At 50.3% G+C, this 25484-nt stretch overlaps 5 protein-coding genes across 5 annotated transcripts; 4 read left to right on the top strand and 1 right to left on the bottom strand.

Annotated features, from left to right (window-relative positions):
* Positions 1–4621: 4621 nt before the first annotated feature.
* Positions 4622–6149, bottom strand: BU24DRAFT_433058 (C-3 sterol dehydrogenase/C-4 decarboxylase family protein; the record flags this gene model as incomplete). Its single annotated transcript, XM_033529950.1, has 3 exons — positions 4622–4723; positions 5040–5525; positions 5565–6149. 3 exons carry the CDS (start codon positions 6147–6149, stop codon positions 4622–4624), a joined length of 1173 nt encoding a protein of 390 aa, XP_033383949.1.
* A 1119-nt stretch (positions 6150–7268) lies between these two features.
* BU24DRAFT_347468 (arginyl-tRNA synthetase) lies at positions 7269–9989 on the top strand (the record flags this gene model as incomplete). The annotated part of the gene is made up of 13 exons (XM_033523524.1): positions 7269–7977; positions 8063–8481; positions 8550–8572; positions 8627–8686; positions 8738–8811; positions 8865–8918; positions 8969–9017; positions 9066–9197; positions 9247–9263; positions 9322–9375; positions 9428–9510; positions 9567–9702; positions 9811–9989. 13 exons carry the CDS (start codon positions 7269–7271, stop codon positions 9987–9989), a joined length of 1989 nt encoding a protein of 662 aa, XP_033383950.1.
* A 6624-nt stretch (positions 9990–16613) lies between these two features.
* BU24DRAFT_181845 (uncharacterized protein) lies at positions 16614–17185 on the top strand. Its single transcript, XM_033521628.1, has one exon. It carries the CDS (start codon positions 16736–16738, stop codon positions 17081–17083), a length of 348 nt encoding a protein of 115 aa, XP_033383951.1. The 5' UTR covers positions 16614–16735; the 3' UTR covers positions 17084–17185.
* Positions 17186–18962: 1777 nt separating this feature from the next.
* On the top strand, positions 18963–19767 carry BU24DRAFT_421909 (uncharacterized protein). Its single transcript, XM_033527843.1, has 2 exons — positions 18963–19092; positions 19246–19767. The coding sequence occupies exons 1-2, from the start codon at positions 19027–19029 to the stop codon at positions 19627–19629; spliced, it is 450 nt and encodes a 149-aa protein (XP_033383952.1). The 5' UTR covers positions 18963–19026; the 3' UTR covers positions 19630–19767.
* Positions 19768–20536: 769 nt separating this feature from the next.
* Positions 20537–23278, top strand: BU24DRAFT_408813 (uncharacterized protein; the record flags this gene model as incomplete). Its single annotated transcript, XM_033525880.1, has 1 exon — positions 20537–23278. The coding sequence occupies one exon, from the start codon at positions 20537–20539 to the stop codon at positions 23276–23278; it is 2742 nt and encodes a 913-aa protein (XP_033383953.1).
* Between the last annotated feature and the right edge of the window lie 2206 nt (positions 23279–25484).

The following is a 25484-nucleotide window of genomic DNA, read 5'->3' on the forward strand; positions in this document are numbered from 1 at the left end:
ATAATGCTGAGCTGAGGTCGTTATGCCGAGTCGGTGGAAGGTAAACATGGAAAAGTAAAATATCAGGCAAAAGGAATGCAGGAAAACATGTCCAAAACAGAAGAAATGCGCGCAACACAGGCTTCTAATGTAGACTCCAGGCCATGAGGCTACTGGATCGAAGGCCGTTAGAGCAGAATTATAGGAAATTGAGCTCAAGCCACGAGTCAGGCCTGTCACCATAGCTCTGCTACGGCTCGCATGTCATTGCCAGCCATAGAAAGCAGGTGATGACGGTACCCGAACATCAGTCGAAGAATATGCAAAGTCCAGTATATAGGCCCTTTAATCTTATCATGGGCTCTTGTGATGTAAAGTCACTAGGCGCCGTGATATGGAAGAACGATATAGGTGGTGAGGTGAGGTCAGAAAACCTCCAACGGGTCGGCATCTGCCCCACAAGACGGCCTATGTTGTGACGCGAGGATCATTGTAGGAGCAGTTGATTGGAGCCTGTCAATGCAGGGAAATAGGCTAATTGACGGGAGGCTTCCGTCTGTACAGAACGGCGTGGAGGGCAGAACATAGCGCGGACGAAATAGGAGGACGTTGGAGATAAGGCTGAGATGTCATGTGTGTGCATGTGCTATGGGAACGGGTTTGGAGAAAGACAAGTGGGAGACGGAATGAACATTGTGTGGGTGGTGTGCGAGTTGGAGCATGCGGTGTTGCATCGACGACATGGGCGAGGCATTGACAAGGCCCCTGCGTGCGAATGCATCGCAACGAACCCAGAGCGCCATGTGGATAGCAGGGATGGTGAATAATAAAATGACCGAGAAAAGCCATTGAAGCGAAATTGAAGCCGCTCACCTTGGGTTGCGTCGTACACCTACACCTCGCCAATTGGTGATGATGGGTGCCGCTCTCTCTCCGATTTGGCAATCCGTCACTTTGCCAATCTTGCTAACACCCAATCTCTGAACCCGCGGTTGCGTAATTCCGATGTACCAATGCGATTTCGCTGATATTGGATCGTGATTATTTCGGCCTGGGTCTCAATCCCGCTTCCGGCTGCCTCAGGGGAAATGCTGCCCCAAGGTCAATGGAGATAATTGGCCCAGACGCCCAATTCAAACTTTGTCCTCAGGTATGGGGACAAAATGCTGTTCCACCAGGCAGTTCCGTACGTCCGTCCAACAGTGAATGAATTGATGAACGTGGATGCAGTGGTAGGATGTGGTCGGATCACAACGCTATGATGCAATGCGGTGCGATGTGATGCGATGCAAGCTACAAGCAACAAGCTGCAAGCAACGAGTTAACGGCCGGAGCTGAATGTACCGGCAGAGTGGTGTCCTTCTTCTCGGCAGTGAGAACTACACAGGAAGTACCAGATGCTGGCTCGGGTGGTGCGTCCGGTTCTGCAACCCGCGGTCGGTTCGGATTGAGGTCCTATACCACCATCGATATATTAGCTATGCTTTTCCTTTTGACTTTAAGCCTACAATCCTACACCTCCCCATATCATACACATGGTCAGATCAATTCAAGTCTGCCCCAAGAAATTCCCAGGAACGACCAGGCTGGCCCATGACGGCGGCATGAAAGCCAACGCCCTATCCATGATCTCGAATCTACTCATCGCTTCTCGTGTGCTCGTTCATGTAGTCCTGCTATAGGCATCCCGAGCTCATCCGACGTACCTTTCAGAAGCGGCCAACCAATGCGCTCAAGCTACTCGTCAGGTCGTACACCTAATAGAGAAGGGGTCGCGCCTCGGAATTTCGTTGGATCGCTGTGAGAAAAGAGAAGAAAAATCGTGAGTATTGTCTCAGTCGGACGGAGAGCGCAGCCAATGCTTCTTTTTTAGCCTTGGGCTGCAATTTGCTTCATGCAGTCTCGATGTCGGTCGTGGAGATGGCTCTCCGCCCATTTATACGCCCTCTCTCTATGCTGCAGAGTACAAATCCTCTTGCCTCTCCTGGTAACAGTTGCAGCGTCCAGCGACGGGGCTCCCGCTTCCGCCATTGGTACTTGACGCATTCTATCCATTGGTATGCCTGCCTTGCTCCATTCTGCTGTCCGTGGTGGATCAAAAGCAAGCCTCCTGGAGGTCTGTTCCTGGTGGCAGGCATCGCACGTCGTCCTCGGCCGCAGGAAAAGGAACATTTCCATACGAAGCGTGGCGCCTTAGCTTTCCTTTTCCAATCGCCCCAATCGATCTCATGGACTCGTGGCGTATGCAGGTGCACGATCGCAGATCCGATGAGAACAGCTTTGCACCAATGCTTCGGGCCATCATCTCGGTAGCAGTTCATAATCGCAGTGGGCCCGCCTCATTCATGTTGCCACCAATACCAGCCGTCAGGTCTCGTACTCCAGCAGTCTTGTTTGTGCGACTCGTGAGGTCCTATTCGGAATGGGGTCTCATTGGTTTCGAAAGCCAAACCCACCCACTTCCAACAAAAAGCAAATTGCCCTGTCACATCACCCATGCTCCGTGGTTGGCGGCGCCATCAACAGTTATTTTTCCGTCTGCATCAAGTACAGCCTGATCGTAGTCTTATCCATATCTCATCGTCACAGCTCGGCGGTCACCGAACTTCTCCGTAACAGCCGTTGTATGCACCCCATGACAGCCCGCGCAATGATGCGGCCATTTCCCAGACTGACAGACGCCCTACTTTTTTCGGTCCAACTCTTGAGAAAAGAAATATAACCCCTTAGACTGTAACTTGAATCTCCCGTCTACCGTGGGCAACCCACTGCGACCGCTACCATCATAAAAAATGTATCCGTGCCAGATGCAGCAGCATTTGAACTCCGCCAGTCAGCCGGATCATGGCCGGTAGCGTTAACAGTTATATCATTCGCCACATCTTTGGCTCCATATTGCTGATGCAAGTGTGGTCGATTCAATCAATCTCCAGGGTTGGACATGTGTCACATTTCCCCAATTTCTACCTCCATGTGGACAAACATCACGCTACTCGAGCTCTCTTCCCCGCCCTTTCAACCATTCCATGAACCCAGATCCTGCCTCGACCCCTGCCGTACTAGAGGGAACGGACCGCAGAGATCGTCTATGGCTGGAGAGGCTCGCTTTTGGTGCGATCAAGAAGGCACATGAATCTTCTATTGCCGTCAAGGATCTCTCTTGCATCCTGCTCTCGCAAGTTGGTAAAATTTGGTCCGGTGCCGTCTACGGAGACACGTTTGTGCTTAAAAGGGAATACGGGAGAGTTGCGCTGCCGCACGCCATATTTTTACTTGTTTCTGCGTCTCATTGCGTCTCAACTGCAATATGTATCGACCCATGGTAGCTATTCACACCCGCGTCCGTGCCCTGCGGAACCGGCGCACAACCCGATGACCATTTCTTTGGGGCCATCAATGACCTGGGGCGATACCGACAACTTGGTTCTCGACTGACCTTGTGCATTCGAGAGAGGGCGGTCTGGATGGTGGGAATCTACGTGCTTTCGATCGGCCGCTCGTTCCCGTTGCATCCATGTATACCAACGTTTCCAGTCACCTGCAGGATTCAAGACTGAAAAGCAATTCAATCAGACGCACAACACCCTGGATTGGTTGCTGCTCCTGTCTGTATTTGTGCTCTCGGATAATTGGCTAAACCTCTCGTCCCTACTAAATCAAGTCTAGCATGCAGGTCGATCGCCTTCAGTCCACCGGTGAGTGGGATGTTAACCCCAATAGACACCGTCAATGTCCACCTTTTGCAATCGATCCACAGCCATAGGAGCCGGAACCAGTTCTTCCTGCCTCGGCGTTATTAACGAACGAGTAGACGTAGCAACTATCTGCATGTCTATCAATTTGACTAGCAACCCTCATGCAACATCCTCTGAGCTGACTAGAATCATGATGATCGCCTACAACCACATCGGTAAATCGTAAACTCAATTCTATTCTTGTCGCCAAGGAAGGCTTCCTGCGAGGGCTGACAAATTATAATAATGAGCGCAGAGCACGATTACAGAGAGACTCGCACCTGGCCACCTCGTAACAACGACGGCGACGAATCCCCGAACCATGGTATTGGGACGACCTGGCTACTCTCCCTTCGGTATATATCAATGCTTGATGACTATGTTTCTAAGCCATTGGTGTCGCGAGGCCTGCGTAACGTTGAGCAAACAGCGGTTTACAAAGATTGTTCGGCACCAAACGATTTCGGAAACCCAGGCGCCTGGTCTACTCATCGCGTCATAAGTGAGACAGCAGCACACTCAGCTCCGCCCAAGCGGATCAACAGGTTTGGAACTGATTTGCGGCCATCAACGCTCGTGGCTGGTAGGGCTTGTAGATACTTATCAATCATTGAACTGTTACGCGAATGGCGTCGGCACAGATCGCTTCACATCCGTTTTCAAGATTAGTTCTATATTAGATCCTACTAATGACTGACCTTGACCATTGGAGTTTGACAGAACAGCAGTTCTGCATGCCAATTTGCCCACACTAAGTGGTCTTAAGAATCCACATTGAGAAGAACTTGTTTTCCAGTTCAGCTGCATCGATCTTGTCTTAACGTAATCGGTTTAGTCCTAAACACATCCATGGAGGTCCCGCCCAATCTGGTTGTACTTTGCACTTTATCGAACCCGTACTCTTGTACCTACAATGAGTCTCGCGACTTTGATTGCCCATCCATAGCAAGATGGAACACAGACCTTCTTCTGTCATCTGTTGGATCCAGACTTCCTAGGGCTCCAATAAACTTTTATAAAATTCATCTCGTTTTTTCTTATTGTCAATATTCCAATACAATGTCGCCAAACATGAAATTTAGGTGAGGTATATTAAATAAGGATAAGTTAAGAAGGATAGCTAGGTAAGTTAGACTATATAGCTTCTCCTCTATCTCCCCTACCCTCCTCAATATTGAGGCCTTGGTCAACATGTGATTCTAACATAGCAATATTGAACCGCTAAGGTGACTCGCTCGGTGATATAGCACATTATACCTACATCTACCGTGTTTCCCACTCCAATCAAGATCACTGTTTCTTCTGTTTCACACCGTTCGTGTTTACATGAGCACTCTGCTCTGCGTTCCGCCGTCTCATACAGTCCTCTACCCCTTGCCTCAATCCCTCCTCGAGACCAACTAAGGGTTTGTACCCAAGTCTGTTCTTCGCCTTATCAATACAAAAATATCTCGTCATGCAGCTAAGTCGAACTTTCGTCTTCGTTAGAGGTGGTTCGCCCAATCTGAATATCCAGAACACCCACTCCAGCAATCCTGCCAGCAGCAACGCCCATGATCTAGTGATCACCCATACTTCATTCGGCCGCGTTTTGTCTCCAGCGTATCTCCAAACTGTCCGCGTAAAGTCCCAGAAATATCGAGGTTCGTCATTGGTGACAAGGAACGCTTCCCCATCTACCCTCACATCATCTAAAGGCGGGTTCTCCTCGCACCTGGCAAGCGCCGCGGCGGCAAGGTAATGCGCGTGAGCTACGTTTTTATTCTCGGTGAAGTCGAATAGATTGCCGTTGTCGCCGATCTGTACCTTTGTCTGGCCACGAAAAAAAGCGTCCAAAATCCCAGGAAGCACAACAAGATCGCCGACACCAAAGATGCCAGAGGGCCGGATCGCGCAAGCCAGGAAATGCGAGGAGCCATCTTGCGATCGTGTGTTTTGTGATAGGACATATGTCTCCGCGAGGGCCTTTGTAGACACGTAGAATTCCGGCTGCTGGTCACCAAGTATCACAGGGAAGGTCTCGTCGGCATTCTTCAGATCAGCCTTAGCATCACTGATAACGCTCGCAGAGCTCGTGTATACAAAGAATAGGGCCCCATGTTTTTTCGCGGTTTGGATCAAGGTCTTGGTACCCTCCACGTTGACTTTGTACATGATATGTTTCGGGGCATCGAATTTAGGACTAGCGGTATGAATTATCATATTGGGTCGTACTTCTTGGAAGACTTGGTGCATCGAATTGGGATCGGTCAGGTCTGCTTGATGATACGTAATACCGTCAAGGCGATGAGAAGGCTGGCGGAGATCCACAGAGTGTAGGTATTCGCAGCCACGCTGCGAGAAGAGCTGTAGGATCTGGCTAGCGAGACCGCCGCTACCACCGGTTATGAGAATTCTTCGTTGATTGAGGACGGAGTGTTGTTCGAGTGTCGCCATTTTCAGTATTTGCAACGACTGTATGATGATTGAGCCTCCGTCTCACACTTTGTTGACATGCTGTGCCTCAACCGCCCAGCTTTCTAGCCCCCTAGCTATCTAGCCGGTCAGCCTTTAATATAAAGACCGTTCCAACGCTGCATCTACTATATGCAGCTGCGCTGTAACCACAGCTACTGTGCCTTACCCACACAGCTGTCTACTACATGTAGCTGCGCCATAACCGCCTTTGGCAAAGCTATGCAATGATGACCTTTGGTTCGGTTGCGATTTTAACGGTCTTTCTCATGGTGGAAAAGAATTTGAGGAAGCAGATACAGAGCCTCACCGTCTTCCAATTGATTCCTTGGTTGGTTGCAACTCGGTTTCAGCTGCAGTTCCTACAGCTATGCTCAACTTCCATACCGTTGAACTTGGCGGAACGTTATATCTTCCATCTTGACTACGCCTACCTATAAGTCGTTCCAGCGGCTACATGTCACATGATATGCCTGCACTATTGCACTGGTGACGGCTACTTCGATCTCCGATTGCATGCTGTCAACAGCACTCCAGCCCTGCCTTTCAACGGGAGAATGACCTGCTCCCTATCGTGATTGAAGTTACACAGTTGGGATGATAGATAGGGAGCGGTCGGGGCCAGTACCTCCGAGCGCCGACGACGACCCTCGCATTCTCTCATAGTAAATTCGTGCCCCTCCGAAATTTTTGGATTAGCGTGACAGTTTGCAGTGCGATTCTTCCCTTGCCTAGCTACCCCACTAACTATACTTCCAACTGGTGAGTGTGTGTGTGTGACTAAGTTCTCAATTTATCTCCTGCATGCAGCGCGCACTCTCTACCTTTTTCTACCCTTTCAATTCTTCATATCTCTCTTTGGTTCGGCCGCTGGCGACCACTCATACTTCTTTGACTCACATCCCGTATCCTCGGATTCCTAGACCACCCTACCGTGGTTCCTCCTCGCCACAGAGGACACTCTACTCCAGCACAAAAAGAGATTACATCCTACATTTCACCAACTCGAAACGTCCGTATTCCACTTCAAAGGGTTCGATTCAGCGATTCCATACCCCATCAGCCCGCCGCGACTCCTTGCACTTTAGACCAAACGACACCATGGCGACGAGCAAGGCTCTTTCGATCGACGAGATCGCGAACGTCCTCAGCAAGGTGGGACTGAACGACGTACCTAAGCAACCCAATACCTACCCCGAATTGAACCCATTCGACATCTACCGCTCGCATATTACAGACCTGTTGGCGCAACAGACAGGAATAGACAAGGCAATCATATATCCGACTCTGGCATGGACCGCAAAACCCGAGAATGGTGATCTGCAATTGGCAGTCCCAGCTCTGAGGCAGAAGAGCAAGAAACCGCAAGACTTTGCGAAGGAAATCGGTGACAACTTCCCCGAATCGCCTCTCGTAGAGAAGCCTGTTGTCAACGGCACCTTCGTTGGTTTCTTCTTCAAGCCCGAAGCCTTGACCAAACTCGTCCTCCCGCAGATCCTCCGTGCCGGCGAGTCCTACGGATTCAATAACTACTTCGGCCTCAAGGACCCCGCAAAGCCTGAGGACGGGCAAAAGAGGATGATTGTCGAGTTCTCGTCTCCCAACATCGCTAAGCCATTCCACGCTGGCCATCTCCGAAGTACCATCATTGGTGGTTTCCTTGCGAACTTGTACGAGGGCGCTGGATGGGATGTTATCCGCATGAACTACTTGGGTGATTGGGGAAAGCAGTATGGTGTTTTGGCTGTGGGCTTTGATAAATTCGGATCCGAGAAAGAATTGGAAAACAACCCCATTGGCCATCTGTACGGTATGTCACCATCGAAATCACTGTAGAAATATGGTTCCGGATGACTGGAATGTTTTGATTGGTTATATTTGCTAATAATTTGCAGACGTATACGTCAAGATCTCCCAGATCTCCAGGGACGAAGAGGACGAGGTCAAGGCATTGACTGAGAAGATCAAGCAGCAAGAAGGTCAAGACAACAGCGAACTCGAGGCCAAGATTAAGCAGATTCAGGAGCATGGTGTTGATCAGCAAGCCCGTGACTACTTCAAGCGCATGGTTGACGGTGAGCAGAAGGCTCTCGACATTTGGAAGCGTTTCCGAGACCTCTCCATCGAGAAGTACAAGCAGGTCTATGCTCGTTTGAACATCCGATATGACGTCTACTCTGGTGAATCTCAGGTCAAGGATGAGTCCATGGAGGAGGCTGGCAGGATTATGCAGGAGAAGGGTGTTTCCGAGGACTCAGAGGGTGCTGTCATCGTAGATCTGACCAAGTACTCAAAGAAGCTCGGAAAAGCGATTGTAAGTTCAGGGCCAGATCATCATCATTCTATGCTTGTTCAGCTGAGCTGACTCAATTCGCGATTTAGGTCAAGAAGAAGGACGGAACTTCGTAAGTTTAGCCTATAGGCAGATCGGTTCTAAATTATATTAACAAGCGCTGTAGGCTCTACCTCACTCGAGATATCGGTGCTGCCTTCGAACGTATGGACCAATACCACTTTGAGTATGTTTTAAACTCTTTAAAACATAGTGTAACTAGCTGACTTGTCAAAAGCAAAATGATTTACGTCGTCGCCTCGCAACAAGATCTTCATCTTGCACAGCTTTTCAAGATTGAGGAGGCCATGGGTAAGGCCCGACATTACTAGATGTAAAAAACAGGAAGCTAACCGCTAGAACAGGACGCAAGGACGTCTCAGACAAGTGCCAGCACATCAACTTCGGAATGGTGAAGGGTAGGATATCTGCTATCATGCCCGTAACTTTAAGATACTGACTTGGCTAGGAATGAGCACCCGCAAGGGCACAGCTAAGTTCTTGGATGACATTCTTCGGTAAGACCGATGATATTTTGTACAAAAACATCGACTAATCTCTTCCAGTGATGTGCAAGAGGTGATGCACGATGTCATGAAGGCAAACGAGAAGAAGTACGCCCAGGTTGAAGACCCAGAGAAGACTGCAGATACCCTTGGTATCTCTGCCGTCATGGTCCAGGACATGAAGGGCAAGAGGTTCGTACACGATCTGAATATTACAAGGGAAAGTGCTAACTAGAACCAGGATCAACAACTATGACTGTATGAACAACTTATGTCACTTTTGATCTGAGGAGCATCATTTACTGACCACTCACAGTCGACATGAAACGAATGACATCTTTCGAGGGTGACACAGGTCCCTATCTCCAATGTAAGTAACGGCAAAGGTTCCTTGGATACGTAATCAACTGACAATCTCCAAGACGCCCATGCTCGCCTGTGCTCCATCATTCGCAACGCCGAATTGGCTGCCGCTAAGATCCCGACGGAGATTCCTGCCGACCTCGTAGGTGTACACTGACGACTATATTTTCAATACAGGAAAGCTAACGTGAACGGTAGTCCACTGTCGACTTCTCCGCACTCACAGAACCTCACGCTGTGGCACTCATCAAACAGCTCGCAAGCTGGCCAGACGTCTTCATCAACACCGTCAAGACGCAAGAGCCTGCCACCATTCTGACCTACCTATTCAAGAGTACGTATTCCCTTCTACTTGCTCCAGATCCCTGCCTTGATGTCTGCACAATTTCGCGCAATGCCCATATATTTCCCGAAATACCGATGCTAACCAGTCGTCCAACAGTGTCCCACGCGGTCTCAAGTTCATACGACCACCTCGTCGTCATCAACAACGCCCGCGAGGGTGAGACCCTCATCCCCAAGGAGGTCAACATCACCCGCTTGGCTCTGTACTCTGCTGCCAGGCAAGTCCTTAACAACGGCATGAGGCTGTTGGGTCTCAACCCCGTGGAGAGGATGTAGTGCGGATGATTGGAGTATGTACCGCAAATCTCACCCCGAGATTTGTTGGACAGGTAAAGAAAAAGGATGCTGGGGATATGCAATCGGCGTTTCCAACTGCAATCTTACTTTAGGGTGGATGTACTTGCTCTTTGTAACATTTCTCTCATACAAGAATATGAAAAAAAATATAAATGAAAATGAAATTTGAAAATGTATAAACAAAAGCATGTCTTGTTATTATGTTAGGCTAATTTTTTTCAAGAGCAACAGAGGTAATCTACCTTTTACACAGGGCTACTACGTAGCTACGTGTCTATAATATAGTATACCCTTCATAAATATAAATCCTAAAAGGCCTTTATATATCCTCTTATTATCTTAAATGCAATCTACCTACCTACTCTACATAGCATAGTATAGTAAAGCAAATACAAAATACAAGAACTGTCTAGGTAGCGTTTAAGTAAACTATCTCTACTGCTGCTACTACAGCTTTATATATAGAAATCCTATAAGTTATAACATTTTAGAATCCTGCATAGCTAAATAACTAAACATATTTAACTCTTTACTTCCCTCTTTACCTCTCTTCACTTCCCTCTTTACCTCTCTTCACTTCCCTCTTTACCTCTCTTCACTTCCCTCTTTACCTCTCTTCACTTCCCTCTTTACCTCTCTTCACTTCCCTCTTCACCTCTCTTTACTTCCCTCTTCACTTCCCTCTTCTCTTCACCACTCACCACCTCCCCAACTATCCCTTATCTATCAACAGAGAGGAATGTCACTTATAACAGTATAGTAGCTATATGAAAAGATATGTTCCTGTAGGATTCCTAGGTGTTTAGTCACGTTAGATGTGCTGTACTGTATTGTAATAAAGTATAGATTGTTGTGAGCAGAACTAAGAGAAGAGAACACAAGAGAAGGGGATTAAGCACACCTATAAGAGATGGGGGGGAAGAAGCACAGAAAGGATGAAGAATACAGTGTATAGAATCAGAGCCGGTGCCGGTGCCGGTGCCAGTACCAGCGTATATACATCGATAAAGTCTGGTCTCACGTCCTTGCCTCCTCCGCTCCGCTACTAGTTCCTACAGTCCTGCCTCCAAGGATTGTTACGTTCCGTCTGTCTGTCTGTCTGTCTGGAAGTTAAATCTTCATCACCAGGGCATAGGCGACTTGTAGAGGGATGAGGGGACGAGGGGAAGATGTTGGGATTATGCGAGGACGATAGGCTGAGATTGGGGATTATTGCATTCGTGGTATGAAGCGTTTGTGTGTATGAGTAGGTAGGTGTAAGGACAGCAGTGTGGAGGGAGGGGCGCGTGTATGGGGTATGAGTTGAGTTGAGTGATTACGCAGTACCTACATAAGATACTCCTGTCTGGAGCAGGGGGAGAGGAGACGACAGTCGGATAGACGGATAAATGGTATGGTATTCACGGGAGAGCTGGAAACGTCTGAATTGGTCATTTGATTGGACTGGGAGAAAATATATGTATGTGGTCTGTACGTTGATAGGATTCTATGGGTTCAACTATCGTTTCTTCACTCACCGTCATTCTCTGGTGCCCTCAGAGAACCAAACGCGGGGCTTACGTAGAGTAGAACGATAAAGAACGATTCCTTGATCAAGGTAACGAAAAAAGACGACAAGAATCGAATGATCCGTTCCTTCGAACAAAACCCACCACCCTCTCTTGAAATTCCCTCGCACAAAGCGAAGACAACCCGTTTCTTTTTCTTATCTCTTTTCCGTTTTCGACGCTGCGGACAGGAAGGCTTACTGTGCACGTCGTGGATGCTCCAGCTATTTATTTAGCATGGATGACCTTGTCTTGAAGGGCCCCTCGTGGAAGGGTGGTCGCGGGACGTAAGTAGTTTTTTCTTTATTCTGGTCAGGAGATCTCGTCGGGTGGTCATTTTCTTCTTCTGGATCTATCGTGTGCGCCGTGTCCCTCGTTTAGGACCATGTTTGATTTTTCTATCTTGGTCGCCGTGGAAGAGGAATACTTGGAACCTGTGTATCACAAGGTTTAGAGTCCGGTTCATCCTCGCACGCTGGAGAAGATGTCCTCTCTCGAGTTCGGAAGCGGAGCTCGGGTGGCGGGTCCGTTATCTAGTGTTAAAGAGTGTCCTAAGTTAGCGTAAAGATCTCTCTGAACGCGAGTAGAAACCCTCAGATGGTTCGACCGCATAAAAGCCTAGATTTGATGGATCAGAGGATAACTTCTTCCTGCGGGTACCATAGATCTGGGGATATCCCGGATGAGCGGACTCCATCGGTGAGGAGCCTTGAGCAATTGTGCTTTTTTCTCGTTTGGAGTAATTACGGGGTCCAAATTCGTAGTTAGCGGGACAGAGAGAGGACAACAAACCGGGCGTGCTTCAATATACGCATCCGTGACTCGACTATTCCCCGCACAAACAAAAACAACGAAAACAATATTCCCAAAACAAAAATCCAACGTGCAACTCGACGTCACTCTGCTTGTTCTTGGACTGCCAGCAGACCCTCCCGGCCGCGCTTGCAGTGTGTTCGCACCATGCATGCATGCATGCAGAGTAGAAATTCCAGAATACCCATCCTGCTTGCTGCTGTTCCGTGAGCCTCAAAACAACAGCAACGGCCACGGGAAACCAATAGCCAGCTCTTTCGTGTGATAATGCGACGTGACAGTGTTGGCCACTCTTGCGACCGTTTCGAAAATGCTCAGCTGGGTACCCAGAATAACCGCCCGGCGGGTTCTAAGAGTATGTTTAGGTTGGGCATCCTTTTCGTGGCCCACTCTTCTACTTTCTGGCTAGAGATTTGCAGGTTTTGTGGGGACGTAGGGCGGCGAAGGTAGGAAAAGTGGAATCGCAAGGAACGTGGAAGTCCATGGGATGGGTACCCAATCGGTTTTTCGGGCAGCCATTGCGGGCTTCGAAGGGATTATGACGATGTGAGTCAGAGGGTCGACGTTGTTTTTTCGACCTGGTGGCTTTCCAATGTCCAATTGGGACCCCCAGGTGGTTCGCAGGGCCCTTGGAGCGGGATCTCGACAACTAGGATGTTTAACAGTACTGTACATACATACAGTACCTAGTGTGGACTCGTAAAATAAGAAGAGGAAAAATTACAGAATGCGATGCAGAAGAGCCGCACCGAGGCCTAAGCCTAACTTCTTGCGGCAGCCAGGCACGGTTGCTCCACCAGTTCGTGCTAAGAAACGCTGATGAGGCTCGTTATATCGCACCATAACTAGATTGAGACAGCTAGGACTCGAAGTGATAAAAATAGGTCTTTCGGAAGATATTCCGCAGATTATATAAGGGTCGAAGCTTGGGAGGAGAACAGTGAGATTCGCATCGCATCGTATCGCATCGCATCGCGACGGGACCCGGAGTCCGTTTGTATGGTTCGTCCATGCATCATGCGAGCACGACCTTCGAAAAAGACGTCAGCTCGAGCGTCGTCGTAGAATTTCTGACAATGACATTGCTTCTTTGAAAAAGAAAAGCCGTGCGTCCGTGTGGGAGTACCTGGTGCTACTAGCTATACGAATATGCTCGAGTTTTGTTTCCCTAACACGGAAGGAAAGACGAAATACCAGTGTTGTACAAATCTCACCAATGGCAAGCCACACAGCGTCCATCAGCCATAGATCTGAATGGGCGTAATCGGGCTTCTCTGGGCTGATTCTTGTTGCTATAGCAAGGCTCAGGAAGGCTGTCATTGACGAACCAGTGCCTCCGCCCGGCATAGCTGTGATGATATTCAACTCCCTCCTAGCATGTCGGACGGGTCAACACGGAAGTCTTCGGTCGTTCAAAGACATTCAGATGGTGATTCGGCAATCGTGCGTGGATGTCATTGAGCCAACAAGCCGAGCTCGAAGATGCGGACCGCCCAGAACGTGTCGTCAACTGCGTCACTGACCAAGTTCCATACGGCCATCGCAACTTCCGAGTGAAATAGTGTTTGTCTCGTGGCACGACATGTTAGGCAAGGAAGCAGAGGAGGTGCCGGAATACCAAATCAATATGCTCCGTGAAAACATACGAAGCCACAAAAGCCACAGTGATACGAGGAATGGGGGATGTCAAAGCACTGAAAGGCAAGAGGGTGGGTAAGCATTGGCCAAGATCAAAAGTTCAGGAGACCGAGGCTGGATAGCAAAGAATATGTTGCCCGAACTTGGTTTTTATACTGTGCAACGTTACTGGCGGATGAGCAGTCGTGATATAGAATGGCCACCGAAAGTTAGGGCGATGACGGTCAATACACGGTGTACGCCCACGCAGTCATCGAACATATGACGAGAGGACAATTACACCCGTCTGCCCGTTGTATGCAGTGGAGTCTATGGCTACGTGGGACAGTGTAGTAAATCATTGCAGCACGCAATCGGAAGTACGAGCATTGCTGTGAGGGCGAGCGTGAGCGTGAGCGTGACGCTCGTGGTCAGACTTCGCGGTTGGAGCCGGAAAGTAATCGTCGAATCGCTCCAGCCGATCACTTCCTCGCTCGCGGCCACGAATTTGTTGAGATCAGGATCGTAGCTAGTGCCAGTCTCGATATTGTTCACCGGAAAGGCAGCCGGGCGGGGTCAGCAGGTGTTTGCGGGCCGGAGGGAATGGGAGGCGAGGCGACCTGGTCGGAGAGGAGAGGAGGCGGGAGTGTTACACCGGATTACAGGTGGCTATATACTGTTGGATCAGATAATGGAGGTGGGTGTGGTGGTGAGGGGACCAGGTGTTCTGGAAGACTGCGATTTGCAGGAAGCGGACGGGGTTGCCCATTCACAGAGAAAGGCGACAAGATGTCAGGTCAGGGATTGTGTGGGTGGCGAGGGATGGAGCACAGAGTTTTCCATTAGTGTGGCAGGAGATTTGATGAATGGGCAGTCTTCTCCGTACTGGGTGGAGGTGAGTTGTTGTTCCTGCATGGCGGACGCGGTTTCTCTTTGGCGAACTGACGTGGCTGGTCTGATGAGGGAAAATGAACATTTATGTATTGCATGCCTTGGCGCAGGACGGGTCTAGTGACCAGAAGTGTGGAGAAGCCAGTATGGAGTACTTGAAAGGGCGAGAGGAAAATAATACTTAATTGAACAGGTGAGGAGATTGATGAAGCAATTGGGAATGGGAATGGTAACAAAGAAGGACATGACGATTCAGTAGATGATGTTGATGTTGATGTGGACGTCAATGGTTGGTGGTGACGGGAGTACAAGAGGTTCTGAAAATAACAGCTGTTTGGGGAAAGAGCGAACCGGATATGGACAAAGATCAGCCGCTAGGGGAAGGAGGGAATGGCTGCCGTTATAAATTACAGGGAAGGGCAAGAGCCGAACCCAGGCCAGATGATGCAGACCGCTGTGTACGTACTATGTGCTATGTATGTACGGAGTACGTAGTACCTGTGTAGGCAAGAAGGCAGACAGGCAGGTCGCTCCTTGTAGAATTGCTAGCCGAATACTCCGTAGAGTCAAGAGCAAGAGGGCGGTGAGAATGAAGAAGACCACGAGAAGAGAATGGGGCGAGGCGGTTGCAGGAAGAAGATGGAAGAAGAGTGGGTGGAGGTTCCGGGGGTTCCCTCGGTCTGATTCTGTAGGAGAAAAAGGAGAGGTCGAATGATGGGGAGAGTGATGGAAGCGAGAGTCAGAGAGGGTAAGCATATCCACCTGCAATCGCAGCAAGTGTACACAGAGTAGTGTAGACAGGCGTTGAGAGGGGACCGTAGTGTATGTCAGTCCCAGGGCGGCACAACAGGAGAGGAGGAGGCATGGCTAGCTGGAGTCTGGAGAGCTGGATGCATGCTGGAGTGGAGTGGTAGGGGGAGCTGGACCAGAGACAGTGCTGAGTGGAGTGGAGAGAGCGTGAAAGCCTGGGGCTTCGATTTTCGGTTTCATGTTCTTCGATTCGACCACGAGTCCGGCTCAGACGAATATTGTAATCCTCGCAATCCCTGTCATCCCTGCTATCCCCTACCATCCCTATTTTGAACAAGCCTACGAGTATGCTTGATTGTAACTGCTCAGTACTGCTAGCATTCCTTGTGCTTGTGTAGGTGGGTGATAGGAGCATGCTTCTCTTCTGCGTCTGCTTCTCCCTATCGTGAGAAGATACGATCCGCTAGTCAATGCTACTGCTGTGTTACGCGCATCCTCAATATGCAAACAGCTGCGATGGGTCCAGGTGCCGGGAGCTTGCGACGTAGGCAGGGTAGGGCAACCCGCACTTTGTTGCATCCAATGCACTTTGACTCGCTGATGCACGATGGTTGTTATCATGATTATCACGATTGTCATCATGGGGGTGACGAGTGGTGGTGGGAAGCCCCGTCGGCAGAACCATGCGCCGGCCAATTACTCACATGAAGGAGATGATCGTTCCCTCGCTCTACACGGCAAATTGGGATGATAGTGATGGATGAGAGATGACAATCAACCCAGCACCGTCCGCGTATTGACTGTCGCTCGGGTCGAGTCGAGTCGAGTCGAGTCAAAGTTGATAGTAGATAGTAGTAATTCATCCGAGAAGGTGTGCGATTTGTTTGTATGATTACGACTCACGAGGAAATCCCCGGTAGGGTAGATTGAAGAAGGAATCCTCCTTCCAGGGCCAGCAAAGTGCCGGACCTTGCGCAATGGCCATGATTCGCTCGTCGATCGGACGGATGGTCTTGGGTGTAATTAATACATGATTCTCTCTCTTTTGTTTTCTTGTCTGTTCCTTGCTAGCTGTGAAGGTCTATTTGGGTTTGGGTTAAACCGTCGATGTTTGCTTTTTTCTCACGGTCATCCATGATAATTATATTATTACAGATAAAGTTGGCCTATAGCATGAGTGCATGTGAAATTTGGACCATGGCCTGGTCTGGCAGCGTGGTCGGAGGTGGGACGCCCGTCGTCCGTATACGAGCACTCTCTAGACCACTCTCTGGACGTAGACCCGGTAATCAATCGACACCTCAAGACACGGCGTCCACAGTGCGCGCGGCGCCGGTTCGGGAGGGAGGGGGGGTGGAGGAGGATGGGGTGGGCGAAGAGATGACCATGTGCGATCATGACATATACGCAGGGAGCGAGTCGCGAGCAATCTACAGTATCGTACAGCAGGAGTAGTTACAAGAGCGCAGCTGAGGGGAAGAGGAATGAGACTAAAGCAGTAGCGTCTAATCGCCATCAGCGGGCGATGGACCCTAGCTCGATGATGATGGTGAGAGACGAGAGATGAGAGGTGAAGCGTAGGAAGAGGTTGCTGTACGTTGCTGCAGGTTGCCTGCTGTGGAGCAGAAGGTGGTGGGCGATGGAGGATACCAGTGCTGCGTTACAAATAGCAAAAGGCCGGTACTGCAGCTGCGTCACCATACTCTGGGTAAGGGAAGGGCGACATGACGGAATCAAACGTGTGGGGAGAGTCGAGACGGTGTGGTGATGGGATACAACTTTCGGGCGATGGGTGATGGGGGAGGAAGGCCTGCAGGGCTGAAGATACACAGGCGGGACCAACAGGCGAGACCAACAGGCGAGACATAGACAGTATCCATTGAATTACTGTCTATGTAGGTGCACGAGTACCCAGCAGCACTCATACCGTAACTACTCGTATACAGAGTATTAACTAGGTACAGAGTAGAGTCTCATCATGTCCCGTGATGAGCTGGAGATTATGGAGTAAGCCATTAATGGACGGAGAGGAGCAGCACACACCAACCTACGAATATCAGATGCCACTGCTCCCTAGTTAGTAGTGAGACGAGTACATTGATGTCAGGAGATTGTGAGATTCATTATTACGGGTGGAGGAAGCAATATCTCGATGTTGGTCCGACCGACGACCCGTCGATAGCAGTAGATATTGATCAACTAATTACTGTAACTAGCAGGAGTAGGAGTAGTAGTAGTAGTAGTAGTAGTAGTAGTATCAGTAGTACGAGTACGTGGATACCAGCACTAGCAAGAGGACAGACCCAGGGTGGAGGGAAGAAGGAAGAAGGAAGTTGAAGATGATCGGTTGGGATGGCGGATGGTGGATGGTGGATGGTGGATGGTTTGGTAGAGGGAGGACATGGGTAGGGGCAGTGGAGCGACGGGCCATAGTACCACTAGTTACAGTCGGTACATAGTAATAACTTGTATGTGGTAAAGTACCTCGCAGGTACTCGTGGTTATTGGTGGTTTACTCCGTAGTCTAGTTCTACAGCCTCCATAGTATTTGTGTACAGTCTGGGTACCGTACACAGTATAATCATTACTCTATGGATGCACGCTGGATACAGATACAGTAAAGATACACGGATGCCCCTTCGTACTGTGTGGATTAGCTTGCAACGAAGAAACGAAGATCCGTAGTCACAATACAATAATAATGACCATCCCATCAAAGCCGTTGTTGGTTCGCATCGCATCGCATCGCATCGCTCGCATGAAACAAGGATAATACTTCCTCGTCACTCGTCACGGCCGTCTTGCTGCCCATCGCGCGCGTGTTACGGAACCGCAGCAGAAAGAACCAGGATCATCTCCCCTTCGCCCCCATTAGTGCCGTGGCCCATCACCATACACCCATCACCATACAACACAACCGACTCCAGAGTTACAGACTATGTTTTGCCAGTGGTGACAATGGAGCCGTGCCGTGTTTCTCTCCATTTCCCACCCTCTCACGGCTTTTTGCGAACATCATCATCAATGCCTTTCTTCCCCCTCCCCCCTTACTATGACCAGGTCCTGAACTCTGAAGGATGTGGGATACATATGTCAATCACACACACACACACACACACACACATACACGGCACACTTGCACCGCACATAGACAATATAACAATTTACAGAGTATGCGCCATATACGGAGTACAGGTACGTACTAATGATAATGGTAGTTTAGTGTACGGACCTGTCTGTAGGTAGTTTGCAAACTGTATTGTCAGTCTACCACCATTACCGCCGCCACCATGCGTGAGCCCAACAGGAGTTTAGTCGTCCGTTATTTAAACATCATGCAGCATCCCAGCATCCCGGCAATCCAGCATCCCCCCGGCAGCCCTGATGACTGTGAATGAATGAATGAATGGAAGAGAGAGCAAGAGGAAAATCCCCGCCCGGAAAAGAAAAGAAAGAACGAAAAGGTAAGACAGGAGTGAAGAAAAGGGAGCAGGCCTTCTTCCTCTTCACACAATTCCCTATCCACTTTTTCTCGTCTTGCTCATTCTCGTTCATCCTCACCATCACCATCTCCACTCAACTCTTCAACTACTCTATTCTCTAATTAGCACTCTCAGTCAGTCAGTCAGTCAGTCAGTCAGTCATCGCTGTCTGCCCTGCTCTGCCCTACTACTGGTCATAGCACCACACCAACACACCAACATCCACGTACTCCGTCACTCAGACCTCCAGAGATTCTGAAGCCCTACAGCGGACACTCTAGTTACTGCGCTGCGGACACTCTACAGCCTACCACCGCCGTTACCTGTGTGCCTGTGCTCTTACCATTACCATTATTACTACCTACCCGCCTGCCTCCCATCTCTCGCCTGTTTCCTGCCAAACCCACCGAGGATATTCTTATTTCATCTCATCTTACTCCCATCTTACTCTACAATCCTCACTCTTATTTCTATTCTTGCTCCTGCTCCTGCTCCTGCTCCTGCTCCTACCCTTTTTAACTCCCTTACTCACTCACACACACAACACACGCACACCTCTTATGCCGTAACACTTGCCAACATTTCCCCCAAAACAGCAATCATCCTAGCACACACGCACACACGTCACTCCCAAAAAAAAAAAAAAGGAAAATCCATTTTCTTTTCATCCCCCAAAACGATCATCGTATGAGTTTCGTTCTCCACCCGGACGATCGCAGTTGCTGCTGGTATGGTTATGTGAGGCGCCGTCGCTGTTTTACCCGTTATCGATACAATACCGCGCCCCGTCCCGCGTCTCTACCATAGACTGGCACACTTGCAAGGCAGACCATACACCATCCCTCAACCCGAGTACAGTAGTGTGATCGCTCCAAACCCAACCCAAGAACCCAAAACGACACCATTATTACCGTCTACTCTACTTCTACTCTACGGAAGTACTGTGTGTACCTTCTCCGTACATTCAGTCCCACACACGCACACGCCAAAGGAAACGCAAGGCAAAAGGGCCAGCCCAACCCAACCCTAACACCTAACAGCCGCCCTCCTTACCCTAAGCCTCCTCCCCCCCCCCTCCCCCCTTCCCAACCCTACCACAGGCTACCATCAACACCCCCCCCAGTAAATTGTGTTACTGGGAAAAGAAAGTGTGTGTGTGTGTGTGTGTGTGTGTGTGCCTGCCGGGGACTGGTCGACTCTTTTTTTTCTCGCTCTCTCTCTCTCGCTGACCATCATCCTTCCCGCACTTAAACACTCTTATTACTCATTGACTGCCTTCTCGTCCTTCCACTTACAACAACAACATCCTCACATTTCATAACCACAAAAATCCACCTCAACCGACACCAGCCGGCAACGGCTCTGTCGTCGCTGCCGTCGCTGTCGTTTTGTCCGTCGTCGTGATCATCGTCGTCACTTCTTCGCCATGGCCGCCGCAACTGCATCCACCTCTCATCAGTCCTTGAACCCGACAGTCGAGGACTATGACAGCGATGTCGACAGTGTCAAAGTCTCCAACTTCAATAGGCCACCATCCGCTAGCCAGGCAAACGTCACCGCCAAAAGATCGCACCCCTCCGATCTAGGCGTCGACAAATCCCCTCCCACCGAAAAGGTCGTCTTCAGCGACCGCCAAAGCGACTCTGGGTATTCCAGCCATACCGCCGCGACCGTGAGCAGCGCTGACTCCGCCCTCAGTGCAAACTCGCAAAGCCCGCCCGTCGCTCCGGTCCATCTGGAAGACCCTGAACCACTCCTCCCAACTCCTCCCAGCCCTGCCCAGAGGAGACCGACCTTGGGTGACGACCGCAGGCGAAGCAACCAGACCAGTCCCGTCAAGCCTCTCCAGCGAGCTCCCTCGGTCTCGTCCAGGAACAGGCCCGCTAGGGAGCGTCGCCCAACCGAATCTAGGAGTGTCGACTGCACCGACCCAACCTGCAAAAAGTGCGTCTCCTCCACTGGCCCTACCACCTCCACCTCCACCACCCGTGGTCGTCGCCCCGTTCCGCCTCATCTCGATTCCGCTGTGGACGTTTCCTATCCGCCCTCGACGCGCTCAGATCCCGTCGCGCCCTCCTATACCTCTCCTAATTCCCCGACCTACACCCGACAGGCTTCGTACATGCACGGCTCAACAGTTGTCCAACCTGCTACTACAACTACACGTCGACGCTCGTCATCCAACGCCCGTGCTCGGCCCCAGAGCTACCACGGTGACCCCAGGCAGCCCGGCTACTCCTATAACATGTCCAACGTGCCCGCCCCCTATCCGTCTCCTCCACAAGAAATATCTCAACCACATGGTCCTCCACCTGCCATGTCTGCTCACTTCGTCATGCAACACCCAGGCCAACAGCATCCCGCAATGCAACAACAGTACGGCGGCCAGGTACACCCAATGTACCAACCTCCCATGCCGGGCATGCCCCATGGCTACTACCCGCCGCATCAGATGCAGCAGACCTCACCACCGTACGAGCCGCAGCGACCTCACATGCCCACTCGCAACAGCTCCGCCAGCTTTAACGCTCGTGGTTCCATGTATGGTCAGCCTCGCGTCACCCAAGAACAGAAGGCTCTTCCCTCGGCTCGCTATGCTCCCCAGCCACAGGTCCAGCAGGCCCTCGTCAGGCAGGAGCCCCTCCCCCAGAAGCAACTCAAGTACACTGGGGAGTCAGAGAGCGAATACTCGTCTTCCGAGGGAGAACAGGAGGAGGAAGAGGAGGAAGTCGATGAACGCCGTCAGAGGAGGAACAGCCGTGCTCTGATGCCGCCTCCAAAGCTCACGCCAGCCCCTGTTCAGCAGAACCGTCCGAGCCCCCAGCGTCGTCCGAGCCTCCACCGCCGCCCCAATACGACTCCCCAAATCTATCCGTCGGAGCGACGCGCATCAGTGTCTCAGCCCCACATCCTTTCCGAGCGTCCTCGAGAGCAGAGAGAGTCACGACCCTCACGAGCAAACTCTTCTGCCCAGGCTCGAGCTCAGTCGAAGGCTCGGCCCTCGATGCCCCTCAAGACACAGTCAGCCTATGATACTCGGGATGCCAGGGTCATTGTCGAGAATGGGAAGCCCCGTCGTCGCAAAATCCAAGCATATGATGTCGACTACAATGTCGAGGACAAACGCCGTTCGAGGGTCTACGACTTCGAGGACAAGCCTCGACAAAAGGTTATCGAAGTCGAGGATCGACGCCGTCCCAGAAACTACGAGGCTATCGAGAGACGCCGGTCACATGTGGCCGCCGTTGAGGGCAAACGCCAGTCGAAGATCTATGTGGAGAGCCTTTCTGACGACTCCGAGTCCGACGATTATGACGACGTACCTCCTCAGCGCCGCCGCGTCCAAGAAGTCTACCAAGACGAAAGGCCTCAGCGTCGCCGCAAGGAAGACATGTACGCAGATGATGTCGCACCACAACGCCGCCGTAAAGATGACTTCTACGAGGAAGAAGAGGTGATGCCTCTTCAGCGTCGCCGCAAGGAGGAAGTCTACGACGAGGATGCCATTGTTCCAGCACCTCGCCGACGCAAGGAGTTCTACGAGGAAGAGCCTGCTCCACAGCCCCCGCAGCAGCCACTCCGCCGCCGCAAGACAGTTACTGAGCACGACAGTCGTCCGTCGCGACAGGCGAAGATGCAGGATGCTGTGAACGACATCGAAGCATATCAGAGGCAGACTCGCGGAAACGATGTTCCCTTCAACGACCTCACCCACAGGGCCGCCAAGCGCACTTCTCGAGTGGTGAGACCTGGTGACGATGATGATGAGGATGGCTCCTCGCACAGTGGAGGCAAGACCCGCATCAGCCAGTCGAACCGTACCACTGTTACCAATGGGAACAACGGTGACATCCGATTGAGGATCGATGCCTCCAACCCGATCAGCCTACACCTCCCTGGCGACATGGAAGGCCGGACGCTTCAAATCAACCCGGCTGAGGACGGCATGGCCGACATTGTCATCGCCAATCAGCGCGATACCGAAAGTACCTACCGCAGCGAAAGAGGTAGCATGTATGGCACGAGAAGGGCCATCACCAGTTCCGACCAGGCCAGACGGGAGGCTGAAGTTCAGTCAATGAGGAGCGTCCGTACTTCCAACAGCAGACGTGAGGAACGGAAGCCACTTCGCCGTTCGCGACGAGACATTGAGATCGACGAGCGGTGAAGATCTGCGGAACCTCCAAAACATTTCCTTTACGATTTTCCATCTCTTTCCACCATACCCCGATTCCCCTTTTCACTACAGCTTACTTCATTGGGCGGACCGGATTGGATCCAAAATTTGTTCTTTTGACCATTAAAAGTTTCTTGTTGGATGCTGATCCCTTTTCGTCGGACGAAAAAAGCTGTCTAGTGCGTATTGTTCACCACGATTCCCCTGTTTTCCGTTTCATTTCCTCTTCTCTACTTGCGGATTGCCCTTTACGCGCGACAGTGCAGGTCACATTTGGTATTGTTTGCTTTAGAAAGGGTGCTCACGCACACAAACGGGATTTGTTTTTCTTTTCAGAGATCTTCACGCCGGCTTGAGAGTTTGAAAGTCGGCAACTTGGATCGAGGATTGTATGATTGCGCAACGGCTGTGGCATTTCATTGGCGACGCATCTATTCATGTTTCGAGTCCTATCTAGCTTTCGACATTTTTGTCATTTCTCTGGCCATTTGAGCGAGCGGATGTATTTCTGATTTCGTTACACTTCAGCACCGTTTCTTATCTTTTTCTTCCACTACGTCCTTCTGTTCTTGTTGGCACAATACCTGCTCCCAAGGGAGGCATTTGGCTTTTCGATTTTGGTGGACTTTAATACCCCCCTTCATCCCCCTTTTGTTTCCTTTTAACTTGTTCAACGTTTCTGATGTTTTTTTTTTTTTTCTCTTTTTCCTCACACACATGTATTTGGCAGTTGGCGTGCCTGGGCACAGCCCATACGTTGTGAAAAAGATGACGAGTTGATGATCGATGACGATTATGAAATGGACTGGCAGCTGGCAGGAATGACCTGGACGAAGAAATCTTCAGAGGGAAGGAGGAGGAGGGGGAGGTGTCGACGCCTAAAGTATTGAATGAACGGTGGGAAAACGCCTCGAAGCATGGAACTGGCCAGGATCGCATCCGACGACTTGACGCTTTCACGCCCACCCGCACGCACGCACGAACAGCAGGAGAGGGAGAACAACCTGGGGAACGGAGAGGAAGGGAAAACGAAAACAGATGGCTGGATGACCTTTTGGACGGGGCATATCAACGATGTTTGGGGGGGATTATGATTCGTCGTCGTCCCCCGTACCAACACGCGAGAAGGCCCTACCTAGAAGTTGGAACCTACCACCTTGTGTCATCCCTTCTTCCCCTTCCCGGTATCTCCCCCCTCCCGTCTGGGGCAGTGAGCACCGCAGGGCACGTGAAAGACGTCAGGGACCTCGGCTGCATAAGATCCATGCCAGAACACCATACTCCGGGGAGTGTACCAACACTTAGTAACTAGAGAAACGGGCGTCGGGCTTTTACCTTGTCTTCTCTTCCCCTAAGAAGAGTTTCAGATGGAAAGGAATAGCTTTTTTTCTATATAGTATCGGAAGACGATTTTGTTTTGCTTCACTCATCTCTCTATCAAAGCCTGACCTTTTTTTTTGCACGTGATGGAATGAATGTGAATGCTTGTGACATAGATGTTGAGGACATGTACATATGTACATGTATGTTTAAGCTACTATGGCTGTCGCCTGTCTCTCAGACTGGGAGCTGTTCTGCAAAGCTAGCTGGGTGGGTGGACGAAGTGAGATGTCAGTGAAGGTGAAGGTGAAGGTGAAGGTGAAGGTGAACAGCAAAGGTGATAATAAACGTATTGGTGAAAGTGAAGAGGAATTGCGCACGTAGACATAGACAGTGAACGTTTTAGCGAACATGGTGAATGTTTTAGCGAACATGGTGAATGTTTTAGTGAACATGGTAAATGTTTTAGTAAATATAGTGAACATATCAGTAAACATAACAAGTAAACGTATCAGTGAACATAATAAGTAAACATAACAGGTGAACTTCCCAATACCTCTGCTACATACCCTCCTATCTCCTTCTCCTGTAGACCTATGTACGTACCCTACCTACCTATGTACTGCTCACCATCACCCTCATCCTCATTTTCACTCTCTGGTCCTCAGCTGCCTCCCTGCTACTAGCGTATAGTACCATCCTTGGACTAGATATTTCAAGTTTAACCTATTTTAAGGAAAGCAGATAGTACGTACATATAGCAATGTGCCTCCTTACATACATACATACATACATACATACATACATACATACATACGTACGTACATACCTGATTCTTCCTTTTCTCTGTAGAAAGGTCCAACCATGGAGGGCTCAT

The sequence above is a fragment of the Aaosphaeria arxii genome (genome assembly GCF_010015735.1).
Source record: "Aaosphaeria arxii CBS 175.79 unplaced genomic scaffold BU24scaffold_4, whole genome shotgun sequence".
Taxonomy (NCBI): domain Eukaryota; kingdom Fungi; phylum Ascomycota; class Dothideomycetes; order Pleosporales; genus Aaosphaeria; species Aaosphaeria arxii.

Coding starts and splice junctions, on each gene's coding strand:
- BU24DRAFT_181845 (XM_033521628.1), top strand. CDS start 16,736: ATGTTTGCTTTTTTCTCACGGTCATCCATGATAATTATATTATTACAG.
- BU24DRAFT_421909 (XM_033527843.1), top strand. CDS start 19,027: ATGAATGAATGGAAGAGAGAGCAAGAGGAAAATCCCCGCCCGGAAAAG. Junction 19,093..19,245: donor AGAAAAGAAAGAACGAAAAG/GTAAGACAGGAG, acceptor TAGCACTCTCAG/TCAGTCAGTCAGTCAGTCAG.